At 34.6% G+C, this 19,938-nt stretch overlaps 1 protein-coding gene across 4 annotated transcripts; it reads left to right on the forward strand.

The window, feature by feature from the left end:
• Positions 1-300: 300 nt before the first annotated feature.
• Positions 301-6,892, forward strand: LOC147279942 (uncharacterized). Of its 4 annotated transcripts, none has more exons than XM_086252657.1 (9): positions 301-461; positions 1,143-1,225; positions 1,332-1,720; positions 1,948-3,248; positions 3,549-3,617; positions 3,798-3,926; positions 4,215-4,265; positions 4,701-4,841; positions 5,035-6,892. In XM_086252657.1, exons 3-9 carry the CDS (start codon positions 1,540-1,542, stop codon positions 6,301-6,303), a joined length of 3,141 nt encoding a protein of 1,046 aa, XP_086108783.1. In that variant the 5' UTR covers positions 301-461; positions 1,143-1,225; positions 1,332-1,539; the 3' UTR covers positions 6,304-6,892. The 4 variants fall into 4 exon arrangements, with proteins under 4 accessions (XP_086108783.1, XP_086108785.1, XP_086108784.1 ...); XM_086252659.1 differs by having other exon boundaries at positions 1,343-1,720; XM_086252658.1 differs by having other exon boundaries at positions 1,348-1,720.
• The last annotated feature ends 13,046 nt before the right edge of the window (positions 6,893-19,938 follow it).

Genomic DNA, 19,938 nt, shown 5'->3' on the forward strand with positions numbered 1-19,938 from the left:
TTAGGAATCCCTTTAGCCTTTTATAACTTTGTGAACACTTAATCTTATTAAGGCTGCAAGGTTCAATCCATATGGAACTCGGTTAATGCTTAGGCTGCAGGTTTCCTGATGCAACTAGGTGACCAAAACCAGAATGGGGTTGAACATCAACTCCAACAGCCCTGGCATGAAGAAAAAAGATGAGAGAGAGAGAGAGAGAGAGAGAGAGTCCATTTTAAGCTTGAAGAGGACCCATGCATGAAGAAAAAATGATTAGGACATGAGAGAGAGAGTGTGTGTGTTATAAATCACTTTTAAACAAAACTAAGCCCAGCCCACCTTGAAAAACAAAACGACACCACCCTTCGTTCTCTCTCTGGTCTCTCGTTCTGTCTCAACTCTCAGTCTCAGCTCTCACTCTCTCTCACCACTCACCAGACATCTAAATCATCGCCTTCAATCTTTATTTTCAGCATGGGCAGGTATTTCCCTTGAATCTCTTCTCTTCTTTTTTGTTTCTAATTTAATTTAGGTTTTAAATGTTTGAGGCTGAATTTAGGGATTCTAATTGTGTGTGAATTTAGCTATTTAGGGTTTATATTTGAGTATTAAGGTTAGGTTTAAATGTGAGAACTGAGAACCCCATTTGATTTTAGGGATTAAATTTAGGAATTTTTTATTTTGTTGGATTTTATGCCCCAATGACCAGGCCGGCTGGCCCATACCCATTTCAATATCACCCGAATTCTTAACAAATCACATTTGTTTTTTTTTAAAACATATAGGTTTTTGTTCTCCATTGCCAACGATCAGCTTCTAGACTTGCGTTGTATATGTGTATGGGCTGGGGGAGCTGACTGACTGGTGACGAGCAGGAAGAAAGAGCAAGTCCATTAGTCCAGTTGACTTGTATTGTATATTTATATGCCTTCTTGTTACTTAGTAAAGTATAACTTGTATCTGTATAGTCTCCAGTTGCTGAATAGCACAAGCCATGGGCCAATGGCCATAAAAGCAATCATAGAATTCTAGTAAAAAGAAGATGAAGTTTGGTCCCGTACAGTGTGAGAGAGTATATGATGTCCGAGCATATGGATACATATTTCATTAGTAAATGCATATGTGATCAACTTGATTGATGTGGGATTGCTTGTAAATTTCAGGTGCCAAGTTCAGTAAGCTCAATCTTAAGTGTTGGAAGTGGAAGTTTGGAAACCAAGTTGTATATTTCATTATTGCTGGTTTGGTAAGCTTCAAATTTCAATCTTAAATTCTTAGTTGCATATTGCTAGAAGTAAGGTTGCTAGGTGTATATTTTCTGTTTATTAATGAAATTTCCTCATACCATCAAGGTTTTTTTTAGCCCAGCCATCTGTATTTGATCAATTAGCACCCAGCCATCTCCACCCAAGCAGCAGGCACTACACGTGTTTGACGAATTGCTCCAACCAAGTGAATTGTCTCAAATGCCACCCAATGCACTTTAACACAAAAAATTACTCCGGTTGGTAACAAATTTAAGCCCAAACAGTTTCTGAAGAGAAGGAACCTCTTGCAACAATGGAGGAAAACCAAATTGAAACCGCCAAACCGTCCCAAACTCTAAACTCTTTCCCTCCTCACCATCGAAGACACCTCAGGAGTGAAACTTACCGTACCTTGGTTCGCATACTATCTCACTGCTACAACGAGTCACAACATTCAATTCCATCTCAATATGTACCTCAGGAGCTTAATCAAGGTAGTCGAATTTGCATAGCTCAGTTTTTTATTTTTTATACTGTTTGGTTATTGAGAAATCGAATTTAACTTAGTGAAACTGATTTCTTTATTACTTCAGTAGCTTAGTGATTTGGAATCTTTAGTTTAAAGTTTTAGATTAGAATTTTGGTTTTTATATTTTTATAGCTAATTTGAGGTTTAATTGTGTTGTTTTACTGATTTTTATATTCTTTATTTTGTATTAAGATAATGGCAGCAATGAGTCAGGGCAAGCAACTGAAAAGGAAGTGTATGAGAATGTTGAATTGGTTGCTCCTGAGAGTGTTAAGCCTGATAATTCGGCAGCTCAACAAGTCACGACGGTTGATGAGAGTTGTGATCCTAATGTTTTCCGAGAAACAATAGAGCAGATAGAAGATTTAATGATATCGGAAGAGAATGAGTATCGGTCGAAGCAAAAGGACACGATGGACATTGAAAATATCTTTGGAATTGGTTTTCAAGATTTGGGGTTTGGTCCTGAACAAATGCTGATGGATGAGCTTGAGCAGATTGTGAACGGAAATGAAGACAGCACTCCTAAACCCTCAACCACATCATTGGATCAGAACCCGAGTGGGAACAATAAAGTTGAATTGTTGAATAACCAAGAACGTGATGACATTCAACGCGGTGTTGCAGTGAGACCTGACAATGTGGATCAAAAGGTTTGTGACGCCTTTGATTCATCTTTAAATAATGCTGTGGTTTTTGAAACTTCAAATCAAAAGGAGTCTAATGAACACAACGATTCCTTGAGGCCTAAGACATTGGTTGTAGAGCCTATAATGCAACATAAAGGAATGGAGACTTCTGTATCTGCTGGGGGTGATACAGAAGCCTTTGATTTCTCTTTAAACAAAGACATGGTTGTTGAAGCTTCAAAGCCTAGTGAGTGTAACAAAGACAAAAGTTCGACACAGAAAACTAATTATTTGGAAGTAGAGCATGAAATACAGCCGAAGGATAAGGAACTGGAGAAAATAGCTTGCACCAGAAATGGGATGACTTCTCCCAACCATATGAATGATAGAGATATTGAAGAGGGCGAAATTTCTGGTGATGACGGTACGGATGACCGATCAATAGATATGATTTTGCATGATACAGTAATGTTTGAGGAAAAGAAGGTCAACGAGGTGCAAATATGTAAAGATGTAATTGGTAGAAAAGAGCACCCTTGTAACGAAGCAAATGGAATATATTTTGACTATGATTCCTTTCTGGTTGATGCTGCTGACAACGTAAAAAATGGAGGAGTGGAACTCAGAGAAAGTAAAAGAACTGAAAACATTTGTAGACCAGGAGTTGTTAGGGGTAAATATATGAAAGCTATAAAGGCAGATGACTTTGATCCTTTGGTAGAGAGTGGAAGAATTGAAAAGAAAAATAGCCAAGTTAGGGAGGTTATTGGCTGTCCAGCGTTTTGTGCTAATAATCTACCATTGCATGAACAAATCTCAGAGAAAAATACAGATGGAACCCATGGAATCGCATCTGAAGAAAAGGTATTTTTTTCACTTGTGTATTCTCTTTTCCTTAGATGCATGTCCATATATTGTGTTTTCTTTTTGTAAATTCTGTTTACTCGTACCAATGTAGCTGTTGGCATGGTACATTTTGTGATGTATCAATATGCCACCTTCATTCTTTAGAGTTGCTGCTCAATTCATTGAGCAGAAACTCTACCACATACATACACATTGCTCTTTTGCCAGAGAGTCTTGAGTTTGAGTTAATTTTTAGTTTGACACATTGCTCTTTTGGTCCATATGTAACCAGTATGGTTTATTGGTGGTCATGTGCAGTGGGATGCCGTTGCCTGTAATAAGAAAAAGCGTGGTCTTCCTTCAAAGGAATCAAAAGAAAGGAAAAAGGTATTTCATATTAGTTATTACTTACATTGCAAAGAGATCTTATTGCAAATCTCTTTGGAACTCCCATTTGGAAAAGTAATTGAAAAGTTTCTCAATATGTTCAGTGCTTAAGGGCAACATATTGTAGCTGCTTGTAAATGTACATTGATATTTATTTTTCATGAACAATGCACCTTGCAGGCAAAAGACCGAAAGAAACGAGCAGAAAAGAACAGGAAACTTGGTGTTAAAAGGCTGAAGCTGCTTCCAATACAGAAACCAAAAACTGTAAATTATTGCCGCCATTATCTAAAGGGAAGGTGCTACGAGGTTGAGCTTTCAATTCTATCAATCTTGTTGATCTATATTGATTTTTTAACTTTACTTTATATTTGTCCTAAAGCAGCGTGCCTTGATATTGCTTATTGCAAAAGTACTTGATTTTTGACCATACTCGGAACCTTTTTCCTCATAATTATTTCTTTGTAGAGTTGCCAAAGCAATGTCTTTTCTTTTATTTCTTTTTAAAACAATTTTGGGGTGTCAATGATCTATCATCATTTGATTTCCTTCCCTTAGCTCTCTCCTCATTTATCATGTTTTGTTTTTGTTTCACAGGGTGCAAAATGCAAATTTTCACATGATATGGTGCCTCTAACAAAATCCAAGGTATGTCAATTGACTGGATTCTTAATGCTTTCTCGTGGTGCTAGTTGCTTTAATTGAAGGATTTTTTTTTAAGATCGCTTCTTTTACCACCCCCAAATTTTTCATCCCACCTCTTTGTAAAATTTTCAATTACACTTTTATCCTTCTATGAATTGCCTAAAATGACAAACATTAAACAAAAATGAAAAATGGAACTGGAGGCTGGCATGGCCGCCATCATCCATAACTAACTATAAAACATTAAAAAAAAAGGGTGGGCTGGGTATTTTGCAAATATTGGTGGGTGTGTTAAGCAATATGATTTTTAAAATTTTAATAGGAGGGTTAGCAAAACAGATAGGTGGGATGAGCAGAGTGGGGGGTGGTAATAGAAGTACTCTATAAATGGTACCTAAACTCTATGAACTTTCCTTGTCTTGTATTCTGGTGTTGCAGCCCTGCAGTTTTTTTGCACGTGGGTTATGCATGAAAGGGGATGACTGCCCGTATGATCATCAGCTTATCAAGTATCCCTGTGACAAATTTATTGCCAATGGTTTCTGCAGCAGAGGTGATCATTGTTTGTATTCGCACAAGGTACATTCTTGCCTGTATAAGATGCTACTTTGAGCCACTTATAATGTAAAGCCTGCTTGGCGAGTTCTATCACAGTATTTTGCATGTGTAAATTAACTGACTTATCTGCCCTGAGTTATCATTAGCTCTTACCTAATTCAGTTACTACTAAAATAAGTTATATTTTGCTGATCAAATTTACAATTTTTCTAAGATGACATCCAAGGAAGACAGTGCAACTGCTGCTTGCAAACCTGAATTGATGCTTTCCTCGGTGCAAGGTAATTCTGGATCTGCACAAGTGAAAATCGGCTCTGCCTCCCACAAGAATGCCCATACTCTCAGTAATTCTGAACTGAATGCGGCAAGGGCTCTGTTGAAACAACCTATTCTGGCTACCAAAGGAATTTGCTTCTTCTCTACTGGGAAACCATCATTGGTTCAGTCTAGCATGTATAAACAAGGAGCCTTGACCCTGGATAGGAATACTGGTACCAAAAATGACATTTTGATGAGAACACCACCAGTAGTCACTCCTAAAGGAATAAATTTCTTATCATTTGGAAAAGCTTCACCAGATGATGCCAGTGGTACAAACCAAGTCTGTCATCAGACAAGCCCAAGTGTGCTAGAGACTGTTCAAAACTCGAATGGGATGCTACAAGTTAATCAACCTGCAGCAGCACCACAGGGACTAAACTTTTTTTCTTTTGGGGAAACTTCCGTAGCCAACTCTAGTAGTGGAAAACTGGTCAGCTTGGCTTCCGGTTGTGGTAATAATGGGAATCAGACAAGACAAAGTGTGTCCGGGACTGTTCAAAACTCGAATGGGATGCTAAAAGTTAATCAACCTGCAGCAGCACCACAGGAACTAAACTGTCCTTCATTTGGGAAAGCTTCCATAGCTAACTCTAGTAGTGAAAAACCAGTTAGCTTGGCTTCTGGTTGTGGTAACAATGGGGATCTTACAAGCCCAAGTGTGTCCAGGACTGTTCAAAACTCAATTGGGGTGCTTAAAGTTAATCAGCCTGCAGCAGCACCACAGGGACTAAAATTTTTTTCTTTCGGGAAATTTTCTGTAGCTAACTCCAGAAGTGAAAAACCTGTTAGCTTGGCTGCCGATTGTGGTAACAATGGGGGTTTTCATGAGAATCAAAATAGAGTTGATAACTCTCAAAACTCAAGTGCAATCTCACTGAAGCTGCCACATTCTCCACTTACTTCGGGTCAATCTTCGGATCACATAGCATCCAGGTTTCATAAAGACATAGACAAATCATCTCAGAGGGCATTCTTTTCGACACTTGCATTTGCAGCAAAGTATGAAACCAAAAGGATGAATCAGTCAATTGGTTCTACCAGTACTCAGGTTGATAGGGACACTAAGAATAGCAGTGTGAGTGAAGGTTTGCAGAATGACACTGCAAAAGCTTTTAAAATTTTGGATTTCTTGTCCGGTATTGGTAGTAAAACCAAGCAGTAGATGCATTTGCATGGTGTTTAACAGAACTGAGACCTACACAGGATTGGATGGCAAGAAGGGGCTCCTCCTGCAGCCAGAGTTAAGATTTTTGTTTCTTCAGTTTCGTAAAATATACCAGAAAAATTACAAGGCTAACAAGTAGCATCTCGCTTGCCCTTCTATTTTCAGCAGCTTTTGACAAGGTACAGTTTGGATTTTTTTACCTGTGAACAGTATTTTCTTATATGCTGAGGCAACCGCGCGGATAATAGGTCAAGGCTAACTTGGATATAACAGCTAGCGTTTGAACTTTGAACACCCATCACCCTATAGTTACTGACAATTGATTATGTTAAAATTATAGTTATATACTTATATATACGGCATTTGTCATATTTTACTTGTAAAATTTTAATACACTAATATAATAAATTCATACACACAAATTTTAAGAAAAAACAATCTTAAACTCTAAAAATATGATATTACTGCTAAAAAAATTCTCTTATAAGCAAGAGAATCTTATTAATAGCATAGTACTAATTAACATTTACATGAGCCCAAAGTTGGATTGAAAGGTAAGAATTTAAACACTTGGAACTATTTTGCCAATGAAATTCTTGTGGAGGAGCTTTTTTATCATTTTCGTCCATTATTATGGTTAACATGGATAAGTTCAGCCTTTTAAAATCACCAATAATGTGAGTAAACTTTTTATGTTCGTTTGGATAAAGTACTTTGAAACTATTAAGGAATTCACAAATAATAGAATTTAAAATGATGTGCTTTAAAATTCTATAATATGTAAATTCTCTTGTTTGGATAATATGTAAACATAATTGAATTTAAATATGAAATTAATAGTAGTTTTATTTTTTGATGCATCAATTATAAAAGAATAATGATGATGGTAGCAACAATAAAAATGATGTTTGTGGTGAGTTGATGATAGTGGTAGGGGTGATGGTCCATGGGCGGTGGGAGAAATGGTGATGGCGAAAATTGGGGTGTTGGCGGTGACGGCGGTGGCAGTGACAACGATGGTGGTGATGGTGGTGGCAGTGGCAATGTTGATGGTGATGGTGATGGTGGCGTGCGGCGACAATAGTGGTGGCAGCAGTGTGTGGTGGTGGCGGTGTCGGTGGTGGTGGCAGCAGCGGGGTGGTGTCAGTGGTGGTGGTAGCGACGGTATGGTGATAGTGGTGGTGGTATTGTGATTAATTGTAAAAGTAAAGGGTGGACACGACTTATTATTCTTTTATAAAAATTAAAATTTTGAAAATGACATCAATTTGGGTGGAATTTAAAGTTGAAATTTAGAGCCTTCAAATCTCAAGTTTTCCACATATAATTTACAAAATTTTGTATTTATGGACTCAAACAAAGAAATTAGAGCATGTAATTTCTTAAATGTTGAATTATGCTCAAATTTCAAGTTTTTTTTTTTTCATCCAAACACACCAACGAGTGTATACACTCATTTGTTATATTTATTTATTGGCTTTTTATCACAAATAGTCTCTCAATTTTAACAAAAATATCAATTTGGTCCTTAAAATGGGGTTGAGATCTCTTGTCTCCAATTATCATGTCCCTCCATGTCCCCTTTCTCAGCTTTTATGGATCCTTTCTTAATTCTTGTTTTGTTTAAAAAAAATATTTATTTTTTCAAAAAATTTTAAGAAAGGGAACAGGGAAGGACATGGGGAATTGAGGACAGAAGATCTCTACCCCTTAAAGTGCATTTTTACTTAATGTGGTCTTTCATATTTACAACTGCTCATCAATGTTGTTTTTTTGTTTAATTTTGTTTGAGTTGCCATAGAAAATCTCACACGTAAAGAGGTCCAGTGGGCCTCACCCAACCCAGATGGTGGACCTGTGTTGGAGCCTTATTAGTACTTACAGCAATCTATATAATAGGAGTTCCAATTATATACAATTGTACGTTCACCCTAAAAAATATTATGCATAAGAATTCACAAATTAGTAAAATTACCGAAATTAATTAGGAATAGATATCCTTCCATAAATAGACAAATACCAAATTAGATTTTGGTTGTTCTTCTCTGCATATAGGCTTTCACAATTTTTTACGTCCGGATAGAATAGAGAACCGTTTAAATTTACTTTTTGTCGACAAAGGCCGTTTAATTAGTTACTAATTTAGGAGAAGTCAAATAAGGGAGCCAAACTGGTTACCAACTTACCAATCAATAAGGTCTAATAAACCATTTGGACCACATTTCATGTATCATATCACTCTAATAGTGAGATTCACTTTTCCAAAAATTTATCTTGGGTAGTCATATATAACACCGTCATATAGTATATAATAAATCTACGGTTATATATAAGATGAGTGAAGGATGAGTTCACCCATATTATAACGGGTGCATTGATTACACCATGTGATAACAATGTTACGTTATACATAATAATTTGTCCTCTTATACAAATTAATCTCATCTTTATTAGTGATATGACACACAAAATGATAAATGAGTCCCACTTATATTAGTAACATAACGCACCATTGTGGTACATATATATATTATATGGTCTAACCATCCAAAATTCCAGAAAAAAAATTTACAATTTATTTGCATATGGCCACCTACCTTGAATTAACATATTAGAAGAATAACCAAATATATATGTGATTAATAGAACAACAAAGCATTAAAACCAACAAGTTTTGTGCAAATTAATGGGTTTGAAGGGGCTAATATCATCAAATAATAAGTCCACACATCTAACAGAGAGGACCATTAATAATAAGCTTCAACTCAAATGCATATATTCAATTTCATGCAACCAAATATTTAGATGAGGGGATAACCTCGATCATCAACAAAAGCATGGTAGGCAGGGTCAGAAAGCCAGAGCTTAGCCAGATGAATGTGAGAAGTGAAACCTCTATGGATTGCTTCAACATCCCAGATGGTACTTTCAGCTTTCCTTGAATGAATAAAGTTGTTCATTGGCTTCTCTTCATCCATAGTGTCAATTCTTGACTGATCCCACTGCTTCACAAGAACATGAGTCATATAGTGCAATGGTTGATTATAAAATTGCTCCATGGACTTGACTAATGCATGCCAAGTGATGAAGATAGCCTTCGACCTGCAAAGCGATGGGACTGAAATCTGGTGCATGTGTTCTTGATAATCTTGTGCAAGATTCAGTACAACTTCTACATCAAAAAATCATTCTTGTTGTAAATTTCATAGTAATGGAAGAACTAAAATTTGATAAAAGTTAAATGCATATATTTGGTTGCATTCGGATGGAATTGAACACCAAACCTATCCTAATCCATTATCGTAGTTACATGTATTGCTTTGAGTTTGAGATATATATGGTTCATGTACTGTCTAATTTCCAATTTCCAAATCAATATAGTACTATTCCCTAGTCATAGTGCCTATTTCGAGTACTATACTGTGAGTCAACTAGTGAGATTCAATTGCATTATCAATTATTCAAGTTAATTTAAGTTTGATTTCTGATCAATGGTATAGTTTGTGGGCTTCACAATCATCATTTCAAATAGGCTTATTAGCGCCAATATCTCCTGAAAGTAACTTCGATTTTCACTTTATCCCCTGAAACTTCATTCTTCTCACTTTGCCTCCCCCCCCCCCCCCCCCCCCCGAACTTTACAAACTCTTTCACTACGTTCACCCTATTCCATCAAGTTCGTCATGAGCTTCATGAAAAAAGATGGCGTGGAGCTTACGTGGATGTGCATTTTGGTAGGTAAGACGCAAAGTGTACAAAAAATTAAGGGAGACTTAGAGTCTAGTCTATTTTATGCGTCTTTCTTATACTAAGACCGGTAGTGATTTAGGGTTTTTAATTAAGTCTTTTTATTTTTCTTCTTTAACAGCTTTATATTAGGTTTTAACTCCGAGATTTTGGGAGGATTTTACACCCTAGGAGGGGAAATACCCTTCAAATCGGGGAATGACTTTATTATGAATTAAAAGGATTTTCTTATAAATTATTATGAATTAAAAGAATTTTCTTATAAATTTTAAAACACATCCAATTTCCATCTAAAAACTGTTTTTTTTTTTTAAAGAACCTAAGCTTAATTATCTCAAAAATTAATGAAAAATGATTTTAAAACTTAAGACAAAAATTAAAATTCAATTAAAACTTAATTTTTAATCAAATTAAAAAATAACCCAGATCCCCCACCCCAAACCCAGCCGCCGGCCCCCCACCTGCAAATCCTCTTTCGGGCCAATCACCGCACCCCACCAACCCAGCCACCAATCTGCCTCTCTCTCTCTCTCCCTCCCTCCCTCCCTCCTTCCCTCTCCTTCCTTCTTTCCTTCTCTCTCTCGTCTCTGCCTAGATCAGATCGCCTACTGGAGGCCGGCGACTTACCCGAAGGTCAGTGACTTTGGGTTTCGACTTGGTCTGGATATGCGCAAAGACGACAGAGAAAGAGAAGGAGAGAGAGGAAGAAAGGGAAAGAAAGAGAGACAAACAGACAAAGGAAGGTGGGTAGGTGGGGTGGGGTGGGGTGGGGTGGGGTGGGGTGCTGCGCCGAAAAGAGGAGCCGCAGGCGGTGGGGTCGGCGGGCAAGTGGCCGGGTGGGGTGGGGTTTTCTTGTTTTTTTTTTTTTTTGTGTGTATATATTTCCTTTTTTTTAGAAAGTATTCCTTTTTTCTTTTTAAATTTTAGTTTTTTAATTTAAGTGTAAAATTTTTTTTGTAAGGATTAATATATTTTTTAATTTATCTCATGGGCAAAATAGGAATCTACATTTTTTAATTAACTGTTTATCCACATGGTATCTTCTTTTTTTTTTTTGCCACTATCCACATGACATCTTAAATAATATTAAAAGGGCTCATCCATGTCATTTAGGCGGCCACATAAGCTTTTTTGTTGGAGCTATTGACGAACTTGACAGAATAAGGTGAACTGAAAGGGTTTGTAAAGTTCTAGGAACAAAGTGGGACGAATGAAATTTCAAGGTGCAAAATGAAAATCGAAGTTACTTTCAGGGGACATTGGCGCTAATAAGCCTTCAAATGTATTATTTTGAAAAGAAGTATTTTCATGCTGCTTCGAGACATAAGTAAATAATAAACCTCTAGAATTGACTATTGATTGACTAGATGTAGTCATCATATATTTCACTTTTTTTTTTTTGTGCTTTTATTAAAATTTTAGAGGAAATTACAGATTTAGTCCAGTTATTTTATACCTAGTTCAATTTTGGTCCACGATCTTTTTTAAGTTCTGTTTTGGTCCACTAAATGTTCCACTTGTTCAGTAAAGGTCCATATTTGTTTTCTCAAATTTGGCATGCTTTTTATCCTATCAAATCTCACTCAAATTCAGCGAACATATACTTGTTTTAAAGCTATGTATTTCTTCTTTACAACCATATAAAAATCATTCAAATTGGAATTCTAAAACTCAAGATAATTGACCCCAAAGTAGGGTACCCGAAACTGCCAATTTTTCAAACTTCACCCAATCTCAATTCTTTTAGATTATAATACTCCAAATTTGTTTTTATGACTAAGAAATGATGAAATATAACTTATAGTTCAATTATAATTGAAGAAAACACAACCCAAAGGATTTAAAGTCACAAATCTGGACCTTTACTGAACAAATGAAACAATTAGTGGACCAAAACAGAACTTAAAAAAGATTATGGACCAAAATTGAACTAGGTATAAAATAAGTAGACCAAATCTGTAATTTCCTCAAAATTTTATTATGTGTTAAAATCATATGAAATGAATGATATTGTATATGTAAAACTAAAGAGACAACAACTTTGAGAAGCACTAGATACCAAATGAAAATTAGCATTTTCGAACCTGGATCTTCCTTCAATGCCTTTGCACTCCCACTATCATCTTCTTTGCTTTTTATCTTATTATTCCTCTTTCTTTTTCTACTTTCCTTTGCAACTAGCTTTCCCCGTTTATTGATACACCGAGTCTGAGCATGATAGATTTCACTCAAATCATCTGAATCGGTCTCTGAATCTGATACAAATAGATGTTGGTAGGTTAAAGAAGAACGCCGCCGTAACATCTTATTAATCGGGGTAGGAGAAATTAAGGTGGGTAAAAGCTAGGGTACGTTTTACTTATATAGGATGTTAGTGATTGGTTTCAATAGCATTCAATAAACTAACCAAAAAAATTAGGAATGGGCAGTCCACATATATATATGCCCTATATGCCCGGCCTTTCACATGATGTTCACATGATGGGGTGATTATGAAAGGAGAAACGACATACACATTTTTTCTTTGAAAGACTTTCGCTTAGGGTCAATTTATATATGCCAAGTTTTTGCGATGTTTTATTATTATTTCTTTTTTTCTTTTTTTTTTATAGAATTGTATTACTATTATTTCATATAGAATAATAATTGTGCAAAACATTAAATTGCATCTAACTCCTTCAAGTTTAGGCTTTTCGTTTTATAACACACAACTCTTTTTTATAATGTAAAAAATCTCCTAAATCCTCGTTGATTCACATCGTTAATAATAATGAGGGCTGCTATTTGCACACCCTTTTTTTTTTTCTTTTTGCACACCCCTAAAAAAAATAAAAATAAAAACCCTTAGAAAAAGACTTTATACCCCATTTCTTTTTCTTTTTGCACACCCCTCCTAAACAAAAGAAAAGAAAAAAAACAAACACCCCATCCCGACCACGCCGAGCAGCCCACCACCGTCGAAGCCCACCACCGTCGGCGACCACCCCACCCCCTCTTTGCCCCTCTCTCCTCTCTCCCCTTCTCTCTCTTTCTCTCCTTCCCCCTCTGCTCTCTCTCTTTCTCTATGTCTGTCCAGCCCCTGCAATTTTTTTTTGAAGATTTTGGCTATCTGCGGGGCGAGAAGAGAGAGGGAAGGAGAGAAAGAGGAGGGGCTGGCTCGGGGGGAGGCGGCAGGGAGAGAGGAGTCGGATAGGAGGGGAGGGCTAAGGGTGAGGTGGTCGGGGTGGGGGGAAGAAGAAGAGAAAGGTGCAGGTGGGGGTGGGGGGAAAAAGAAGAAGAGAAATGGTGCAGGTAGGGGTGGGGGGAAGAAGAAGAAGAAATGGTGCAGGTGGGGGTGGGGGAAGAAGAAGAAGAAGAAAAAAAAAAAAAAAGATGGGGATGGGGTGTGTGGGTGAAGGAAGGAGAAAGAGAGGAAATTAAAGAGGGGCAAGGTGGTATTTTTCTTTGGATTTTTTTTTTTAAAAGGGTGTGCAAAAAAAAAAAAAGGTGTATAAATAGCAGCCCTCATAATAATTAGTTGTGTCCAGTAGAAAATTATATTCCAATTAAAGACCATATTTGATCCTGGTTATTAGGCAAACTGCAAACATCACTTGAAGAGCCGTACGATAAAACTGTATAAAATTAAAAGATTACATGTCATTTAAACCAAAAAGCCTATTCATATATCAGTCCAAATGGTTTATGAATCAACCTCAAACAAAACCTTATTAGAAACGGGTAATAAGAGCAAATGGTGATTCTTTTTTTATTTTTTATTTTTTTCTATTTCAACCCCCCAAAAATTTCCCAAAAAATTAAAACCCAAAGAATAATGATAAAATTACTTTTTGACACAATCATAATCATAAACAAAATTCTTTCACCTTTTAGACACAATTAAAAAGAAACAGTTGATGATGAATAAGGTTGCTCTATATCTTTATTCTTTCTCATCATATCTATGTATATTTTCTAGGATATGTAGATAACATATTATATGTTATTCATATGGCTAGCTAGTCTTGGCTCTTTATTAATCTTTTCATCTTTGAAAGCAAAATTGGTCTCTACATAAGATTGAGAACTTGTCGTTTAGATCTGTATTGTTTTCCTGAGGATCATAGTAGATCTGCACATGCAACATACAACATTATGCAACATACAACATTATGTATATTATGTAAATGGACGAACATAAGTTTTTCAATAAAATATGAAATGATTGTAATGATAATCGAATGGCTAAATAATTTCTGATTTGATTGATTTTTTGTAAGGTTAATCTTTGAATGGAGACCTAAAATATGAACGGTTTGAATATGAGATTACATTGTGTAGTGAGCCCAAAATAGTGGTTAATATTGTATTATTTTACTAACTAGTTAGCTCTAAAGCATTTTTGTATATATATATATATATATATATATATATGCATTTGTATACAAGCTAGCTTAGCAAAGTGTGTATACACATTGTTGATGCACAAATTTCCTAAAATCATCAACGACAATTACACAAGCGAACACAAAGATATATAGTGATTCACCTGATCTCAATGAGATCCACGTTACGTCCGCTTGGTTGTGATTAGAGTTTCACTATGAACAATTAAAGAATATAGAGAGATATTAGAGCCCTAAAGGAGGCGTTATAAGTCTCTCCCAAACTAAAAAGGTGGAGGCCCTTATTTATGATAGATGATAAGACCCTCACCTTTACAATTACTCTAAATGGGTTATAACACATCTAAGGCCCAATTATGATACAAACAATAAGGCTCTATATAATTCTAGGACTCAACATGACACAAAATAGGTATCAACACACACTAATACTTAGGATTCATAATTGAGCTTGATTTAGTATTGCCAACAAGAAAGTCACATTAAACACTCATAATTAATAAAATAGTAAGTCTAATGAGTAGTTATATATTAAAAAGTATATAAATAACCAACATCTATATGCATGTACATATATAACAACCGTCACAATGTCAACCAATGTCAATTTGACAATAAATAAATGATAACAACGACTACTCCAAAAATCGTTGTTATATATTTGTGTATAAATTAAAATATCATTTGCCACATAAAAGTGTCGGTATGATCATAAATATAACAAGTAATACTCATTGTTTTCCTAATCAACTTTAGACTACACCCACCTAGTTTTATCCTTACAATACGATGGCAATATAATCTCTTTAAAATACAAAAGTGGAAGAGTTTAGTTCCAGACTTAAAGTACATGAGAATCCAAAAGCCCACTGACCCAAAAAAAAAACAAAAAAAAGAACCTAGAAGCCCATCTATTAGTAAGAGTGAGGCTATGCAGACCACCTCAGTTGTTGAGTTGACCACCCTAACATATTTTGTCCAACTTTTTTCCTATTTTACCCTTTATTGCAAAAAACATGATGAAATCACCCAGATCTATTCAGTGGTTATCTACCCAAACATTCACCAATATTCGGCAGATAGGTATCAAATAAACACAAATATTTTGGCAAATAACTGTCGAATACATTTTTCATTTCCATTTGGTGGTTATCCACCGAATAATCTACCAATGTTCAGCAGATAACTGTCGAATAACTATAAATATTTCGGTAGATAACTGTCAAATGACCTGACGAACAAAATTAAAATTTTTTGTTTTAAGGGTAAAATTGAAATTTTAAAATAAGGTGGTTAACTCAACAGTTTAAGATAGTCAGAATAGCACTGGCCTATTAGTAATTAGCATAGTTGGGCCGTACTATAGTCCAACCCATCCTTCCTCTGCCATATATTATGGAGTCCTTTTTTCTGGTGAGCATTACCATTATCATAGATGGGTGACACGTGTCTCATCATCTATGATTATCACACATCCATGATTTTCACACATCCATAATGGTGGTAATGTTCACCGTGGTGAGCAAAAATGAATCCTATATTATGTCCAATCCCACCCATCATTCTCCTATTTCTTTTCCCCTTTCATGATTAATGGTGGTGATATCCACACTCCTTACAGAAGGTTATCCATGAGTGCAAAATAGCATTGTTATATATTTGTATTCTCCCAAAGAAGTGCAAGAAGCTTTTTATAAGATAATGCAAATAACACTTCCTTTCATAAAATATTTATTCCAAAATCTCTCAATTATGGTCGATCTACATCTAAAATGGCCTTTTTGGTCCATTTTTAGTATTTATTTTCAATCAATAAGTTTAACATCTTATGAGAGTAGATAAAACATATATTATTAAATCTCTTTCATGATTGTTATAGATCGCTAGCTAGAAGAGTAAAAGAGGGGCCATGCCTTATGCCTTGGTTAATTAGGTTTGTGTCTCATTCAATATTTCAATTACTTGCATAAAGGGGAAATTCCAACGTTTCCATCCCGGACACTAAAGAGTGAGCAGGGTGTCTCCAGCCCTGGCCATGAATGGAAATGTTAGCAATATTTAAATACATAGACACCATTTTTTTGTAAGTTGATTTTCAAGTATGAATTCCCTCCATGAATGTAACACGTGACAAAACTCATGAAAATTGATGACAAAGAAACTTTTTGAAAAAAAAAAAATGGTATATGATACACATAAGGATGAAAATATTCAGAAGTTATCTTGACCATTTAAAAGACAATTAGAATAAATGAAATTGCAAGAAGTTTTAGATTTGAAATGGAATCAAAGTATGTGTATCATTGTGGTGGGTTAGGTTTGTGTCTCATGCCTTGTGTGGAAAGGGAAAACAGAAAACTGAGTGTTTCCAACCTTGGTTGTAAAGGGGATTAGTGACTTTATCAGAGTGATCCCATTCTAGTGCGAAATGTTAGTGTTAGCAGGCTCTCACATCCCTTACATATATACTTTTGGGATATGCAATATTTGAACATAGACACCATCTATTTGTAAGTCGGTTTTCAAGAATGAGTTCCACCCATATGGACTTAAAACCCATAAATTAACACAAGATCGACTTGAGAGATTTGATGACAACCAATCAGGAAATTTTGAGATGTACGTATGATACACATAGGGAGAAGAAAATTAAAAGAGTTTATATATCATGACCATTTGATCATCACATGGATGAAAAATTACAATAAATGATTGCAAGTTGGCTTTTAAAGATGAGTTTACCCAACAATTGTTAGAGTAGCCCAGTTGGAAGTCTGATTATCAAACGGGTAAATTGTTTTTGATTTAGCTAATTTTTTGCAAGGATAATCTTTCAATAAAGATCTAAAATATAGATGGTTTCGATCATTGAAATATAATATGGATTGGGCCACAAGAGAAATCCCTTAAAAAAAAGGGATATTAGCATATTAGTCCTTTAAACTAATTTTTTATAGAGTCTAACACCATTACTTTTTTCTTAATAGCTAAAGCCCCATATTTAAAATCCTACGCCACATAGGATAACAACAATTCATTAGTTTCCTATTATTTACAAGTTTTGCGATTATGCAATTAATGTTAATTTCAGATTTCTCTCCTTGACAAATCACTAAATTAGAGCGAATCATTAAATTATTAGAATTATGATTGTTCGTATTTAAATATAGAAAGTAATAAATATGTGAGTTGTTTTTTTTATTAGAGATATGTTAGTTTTTTATTTTTTATTGGAGATATGTGAGTTTTTATGTTGTAGGTGTATGAGGTATTGTATTTTCATAAAATGTACGTTCCTTATTAAATAATTCTTATGTAGGTTTCCTTATTATATAATTCTCATGTAGGTTACTTATTAAAAAAATTCTAATGTAGGTTTCTTATGAATGATTTTGATGTAGGGTTTTTATAGTATATTTATTAAAGAGGAAATTACTGATTTGGTCCACTTATTTTATACCTAGTTTAATTTTGATCCACAATTTTTTTTAGTTATGTTTTGGTCCACTAATTGTTTCACTTGTTCAATAAATGTCCAGATTTGTGACTTTAAATCCTTTGGGTTGTGTTTTCTTCAATTATTATTGAAGTTATATTTCATCATTTCTTAGTCATAGGAACCAATTTGGAGTATTAGAATATAAGAGAATTGAGATTGGGTAAAATTTGAAAAATTAGCAGTTTCGGGTACTCTACTTTGGGGTCAATTATCTTAAGTTTTAGAACTTCAATTTGAATGATCTTTATATGGTTGTAAAGAAGAAATGCATAGCTTTTAAACAAGTTTATGCTTGCTGAATTTGAGTGAGATTTGATAAGGTAAAAGGTAGACAAAATTTGAGAAAACAAATCTGGACCTTTATTGAATAAGTGGAACAATTAGTGGATCAAAATAGAACTTAAAAAAAATTGTGGACTAAAATTGAACTAGGTATAAAATAAGTTGACTAAATCTGTAATTTCCTCTTTATTAAATGTAGGTTCCTTATTAAATTATATGGTAATGTAAGTTCTTATTTGAGTAATTCATGTAGGTTCCTTAGTTTTTTTTTTATACAAATGTTTGTTCCTTTGTTGTTGTAGGTCATTTGTTTATGAGAATTGTATGTAGCTAGGTTTATTATATTTTTTTGTTACTGTAGGATGAACACAAAGATGAAGGGCTTAATTATGAAATTGGATGATTTATATAAAAACCCAAAACAATCAATTAAATATGGAAAGATCAATCATAAGGGATTTGGTTGAAACAACACGGGCCTTCGTGCTTGAAATTAGACCAATACGTCAAATGAAATGAATAATGAGCATTAAAGCACCCAAATTTTAGGAAGAACAACAGCCGTTACAAAAGAATAGAGTCAAACATTTAAAAACAAAGTCAAACATGAGGATAAGGGTAAAAAAGACATTAAAAAAATCTTAATTTTGTAAAATATTGACTGAGAAATCTAAATATGGAAAATGGGTGAGTTGGCAGCTAGTCAAAGGGGTTAACTTGAATAAAAAAAAAAAAGCCATGGCTTTAAGTTAGAAAAATATGAGTTTAAAGGGGATTTTATGAATTTTCTATAAATAAAATAATTTGAAGAATCCCTAAATGAATGGCTTCTATAACAAATTAAGCACAAGAAACACTACAAGTTAATCTAATCTAACTGCAATACCAATAGGCAATAAGTTAGGCTTTCAAAAGGCATGCTGTTTTTTTTTTTTTTGAAAAAAGATAAAACTTTGGTTGAAAAAGTGCATTATGCTTCATCAGGCTTTGTGCAAATCTTGATGATTAGAATCTCATTCCCACACTAGACATCACTATTAATTATCTATTTGAAAACATGCACCACCATAAGAATGAAAAATGTATGTGCTTGAAGCCTTGAATTCTTATTCTAATCTCCTTGGTGGGAATCAGTTTACTTCACTCATTTTCAGTTGTGAAGTTGAGGCAGCATCTCAATTTGCTACTTTCAACTTGTTTCTCTTCCTATTTGATACCCGTTTAGTGGCATTGTTCTATTTCTAATTTTCTAGACAATGGCTTTTGTCTTATTCTTTTCCTTTTAAAAGATTGTTTATTTTTTTTCTTGTATGATTGAATATTTTTTTTTCTTTGGTAGTCTAATTTTTTATACAGTCAAACTATTAATCTGGGTAAACTTGCACTTGTTGTATGAATTATTCATTTAAGAGGTTACACATTTAATCCAATTGTGATTATCCATGGTGTCTCACAATTGTTTAAAATTTGTCCTTTAGGAGAATCTTTTATTCGTTTTAGTCCTGTCCACCTAAGGATAAAATTGTGGGAGTCAATAATTTATCTATTTAAAAAATTACACATATAAGGTGACGGTGATTATCCACGGACACATTTATCAAATTTGTTAATTAGAAGAACATATTTGTATTTGTATTTTGATCAAATTTTGTCATCAAAGTATGGTATATGTATACACATGTAAGTATCTAACTAGTTAAAAATATATCAGATTTAAAA

Source organism: Dryas octopetala, chromosome 7, assembly GCF_963921425.1.
Source record: "Dryas octopetala chromosome 7, drDryOcto1.1, whole genome shotgun sequence".
NCBI classification, from domain to species: Eukaryota; Viridiplantae; Streptophyta; class Magnoliopsida; order Rosales; family Rosaceae; genus Dryas; species Dryas octopetala.

Bases quoted from the DNA above. Each gene is read 5' to 3' on its own strand.
- LOC147279942 (XM_086252657.1), top strand. From the start codon at position 1,540: ATGGAGGAAAACCAAATTGAAACCGCCAAACCGTCCCAAACTCTAAAC. The intron at 1,721-1,947 runs GTAGTCGAATTT...TTTTGTATTAAG, and splicing joins ACCTCAGGAGCTTAATCAAG to ATAATGGCAGCAATGAGTCA. The intron at 3,618-3,797 runs GTATTTCATATT...TGCACCTTGCAG, and splicing joins AATCAAAAGAAAGGAAAAAG to GCAAAAGACCGAAAGAAACG.